Source organism: Bolinopsis microptera, chromosome 13, assembly GCF_026151205.1.
Source record: "Bolinopsis microptera isolate Bmic1 chromosome 13, MBARI_Bmic_1.0, whole genome shotgun sequence".
In the NCBI taxonomy this organism is placed as follows: Eukaryota; Metazoa; Ctenophora; class Tentaculata; order Lobata; family Bolinopsidae; genus Bolinopsis; species Bolinopsis microptera.
In genome coordinates this window covers 7,990,885-7,994,807 of record NC_087084.1, presented here as the reverse complement: position 1 = coordinate 7,994,807, position 3,923 = coordinate 7,990,885, and the positions used below count along the sequence as shown (strand labels likewise).

The window sequence follows — 3,923 nt, the reverse complement described above, 5'->3', positions numbered from 1 at the left end:
TTAAGTCGGCTTCTTGGTCCGAGCAACTACAATTCCTCGCCACACGTCGCGGTCAAGCATAACAGATCTTATCTCTTCAACACAGGAAAGACTGGTGTCCTTCTTTAGCATGTCCAGAAACGTAAGGTGGGGCCTCCCCGGTCTCCTGTATCCATGCTGAGGGTCCCAGAACAGAAGTTGGTTTGCCAGAAGGTCGTCATGCCTGGCTACATGTCCAGCCAGTCTCATTCTTCTGGAGGCTATCATCGCTGATGGCTTGGGGATGTTGCCGTATAAATCACTGTTGTTGATGATTTGTGGCCAACGTATGTTCAAGGCCATCCGGAGCATTCTAGTGTAGCATCCATTGATCCGATTAGTCATGGATTGGCTTATCGTCCAAGCTTCAGAGCCGTACAGGAGTACGGGCTCAACCGTTGCTCGAAAGACACGGATCTTTAAGTCCCTGCGCATTCCAGACTTCCAGGTTGTCTTTAACTGATGACAGGCCCCCCATGCCTTTGCTTTCCTAACATCAAAGTCCTTCTCCGCACTCATTATTCTGCTTCCAAGGTAGACAAAGTCATCTACTTGCTCTATCTCCTGCCCACTTGCTGCTTTAATGACGGTAGAGTCAGACTCAGAGAGATTGACACTGATGTACTTCGTCTTATTCTCGTTGAGGTGAAGTCCAACGGAGTTGGCAGCCAGCTCCACACTGAGGAGAAGATCTTGCGCTTGCTCTGCGGTGTCTGTTGTCAGTGCAAGATCGTCAGCAAAGTCGACATCTGTCATCTTAACTGCTGGGTATCTCCTGCTTCTTCTGGGGTTGACTGTGAAGCCCAGATCTTTGCCTCTAAGTGCTGTTGTCATCACATAGTCAATGACAATCACGTAGAGGTAGGGCGCCAGTGTATCTCCCTGCATAACTCCAGCAAGTATAAGGAAAGCTTCAGTCAGACCATCCTCCGTGATGACTCGTGCCATGGTGTCCTTGTACATAGCATCTATCAGCCTAACAATGGGCTCTGGTATCCCATATGCCAGGAGTATCTTCATCAATATACCCCTATGAATGCTATCAAAGGCCTTCTTAAAATCGATGAACAAGAGAAGGGCGGTCAGGTTTTTGTCTCTAGCCCCCTCCAAGATCCTCCTTAGACACAGAATGTGGCTGGTGGTACTGCGTCCCTCCCGAAATCCGTTTTGGTTGATCCTCAGGATTTTCTCCATCGCTGGTTTGATTCTGTTAAGGATCATACGATTCAGGGTCTTACTAACAATGGACGTAAGAGCGATTCCTCTGTAGTTATCCACTTTAGTTAGATTTCCTTTCTTTGGCACAGGCACGATGTTGAGTTGCCGCCATTGATCGGGGATTTCTCCATCAACCAGAGCGCTGTTACAGAACTCTAGAATCAGGTCGTCCATGTCCACTCTTTTGAGAATCTCTGGAGCTATGCCATCATCACCATAGGCCTTACCCTCCTTGATCTGTTTCCTCGCCTCCGCTAACTCCTCCCTGCAAAACAGACCAGTCTCTATATCCTGCTGGGGGTGGATGGTTTGGATAACTATTTTCTGGTCAGGTACAGATGGTGGTTGACCCAGGAGCTTAGTGAAGTGGTCCTTCCAGCTCTTCAATCTCCCCTCTGCACTACCTCCATCAACCAGGCTGCATGGCTTGCTTTTCCTGCCATTTATGTCATTAATAAGGTCCCAGCTTTCCTTATTCTTGCACCTGCCAGCAGCATCCTCAGCCCGCCTGATCCTAGAAACAAGAGTCTCCTCCTCAACCTCTTTGTAGCTCACTGCAAGTGCATCCTTACACTCCTTAACTACCTCTCTACTCTCCTCTGTAGGATTCTCATGATATGCGTCTTTGGCCTGAAACAGAGTTCTCCTCCTCTCCGATACCCTAGGATCTTGGGAGGGGTTGTTACGTTGTCTTCTTGGGATGGGCTTAAGCAACTTATGATTGGTTGCTTTCACGGCATCCATAAGCTTTCCGTACTGAATCGTGGGATTGTTCTGCTCACTAGATTTTTCCTCCAGTAGCATAGAGAATCTGTTTTTCACCTCCACAGAATACAAGGCTTGCAACTCCTTATTCTCTTTGAGCAGTCTGTAGTCATATCTTACTACTCTAGGTGCATTCTGGCACTTTCGCAGGATGAGTTTGACTGAACTAACTACTAGACGGTGGTCCGACCCAAGAGAGTTAAAAGAATTGGACACAACAGTGTCCTTGACTGAGTTACGCCACTTCTTCCTTATCAGGATGTAATCAATCTGACTCTTGCTCAGTGTTCCGTCAGAGAGATACGTCCATAGTTTACAGGGACGTTTCTGGAATCGGTGGTTAGTTGCCTCAAGGTTTCCCTCCAACAAAGTATCCCTGAGAAGCGATCCGTTTCTGTTGGATACTCGATGCCAGTACCAACCTGAATCCTCCTCATTTAATCTGCTAAAATGGGCGTTAAGATCACCAACAACCATTAGCAGATGATGGGCTGGTACCTCTCCTAATGCAGATCTTAGTCCCTCGTGAAAGTCCTCTGCCTCTTCATTTGATGCTGCTTCAGTGGGACTGTACACCGTTATTACTGTAAGCCGTGGGTTTCCATCAAAGGATATGAGAAAAATTCGCTTCCCAAACGATTTCATGAGACTCACTGCTTTGTAGGCCTGCTTGGTCAGCATAAACCCAACTCCACCAGTAGCAGCTTGTCGGGTGTTTCTCCAAGCAGGTGTGGTCACCAGGTGCACACCCTTCTCAAAACTCTGGATCTTGATCTCCTCCTCATGCACCATCCGGTGCTCTTGTACCCCTAAAACTGCAACTCTACTCTCAAGGAAGAGCGATGCTAACTCTATCCTCTTATACTGTTCCCTAACAGTACGAACGTTCAGTGTCCCGATGAACGTTTTCCTACTACACGACACAACGCTGCCACTATTACTGCTCTTCTTTTCCGGTTCTGTACTTATCCTGTTGTGTTGTGTTGGGTACGACAGTACATCATCGCCTGGCCCTCCCAGATTGGGTTTTAAGCCAACCAAGTCATAAAACTGCCGACCCTCCACAAGATTCGTGTTTTAACCCTAGTGCTGTTTAAATTCATCATAGTTGTTTTTCAAATAGCTAAATGACCCCATGGAGTCCCCTCCATGGTGGCAAATGGTCATTTCCCAAAGCCACGCTACCGGAACATTTGGGTTTGAACCGCAGGAACATCAACTTGAGTTGAACTTTTTATCAGACTTTAACCAATCGAACTGTCTGCTCAGGGTAAATGATGTGGTGAGTTCTTCTTCTTCTTCTTCTTCTTCTCCGACACTACCCGAAGGTAGCCACTCCTGTCCCTGAGCTAGGAATTCAATAAGTCAATTTTGCATTGAACGAGATCTGGAACAGCAAAATTATAAAAACACTTACCAAAATCCGCACCTCTGGAGCTGCTGATCTCACAATCCTGAAGTCTGGAACATAGTTCCAAGAAGCAGAGGGAGCATGTTGTCGTTTTCCATCAGACCTCCCTGAGAAGAATCCTGAACACAAAGTGGTTCTACCATGTCTCCAATGATGAAGTTCACAGGTGTACTGGTGTTAAGTTTATCGAGACCAATATTGGATCTGCCAGACTGCGGTGGTACGGACACGTTGTTGTACAAGTAGCATGTATGTTGGCTTCAAGAGAGATGAGCTTCACACGCGACAAGCTATTGACTTAAAATTTACCTCTATACTAGGCTCTAATCCTTTATATAAAAATGATATTTGACTATTTTCGTTCACATAATTCCCATAATCCTTTCATGGCGGTCAGCCTCCAAGAAAGAATAAGCGACAGTTTCTGATTACAAATAGTGTAAGCTAACACCACCACAAGACCAACAATTGTTATCTCAACTCCAAGGTGCCCCAATAGATCCTTTGTTTT

General features: G+C 46.4%; 1 protein-coding gene across 1 annotated transcript; it reads right to left on the bottom strand.

The window, feature by feature from the left end:
• On the bottom strand, positions 1-3,555 carry LOC134824752 (uncharacterized). The gene is made up of 2 exons (XM_063836727.1): positions 3,452-3,555; positions 1-2,971 (listed from the first exon to the last, which is right to left on the bottom strand). Exons 1-2 carry the CDS (start codon positions 3,553-3,555, stop codon positions 1-3), a joined length of 3,075 nt encoding a protein of 1,024 aa, XP_063692797.1.
• Positions 3,556-3,923: the final 368 nt, after the last annotated feature.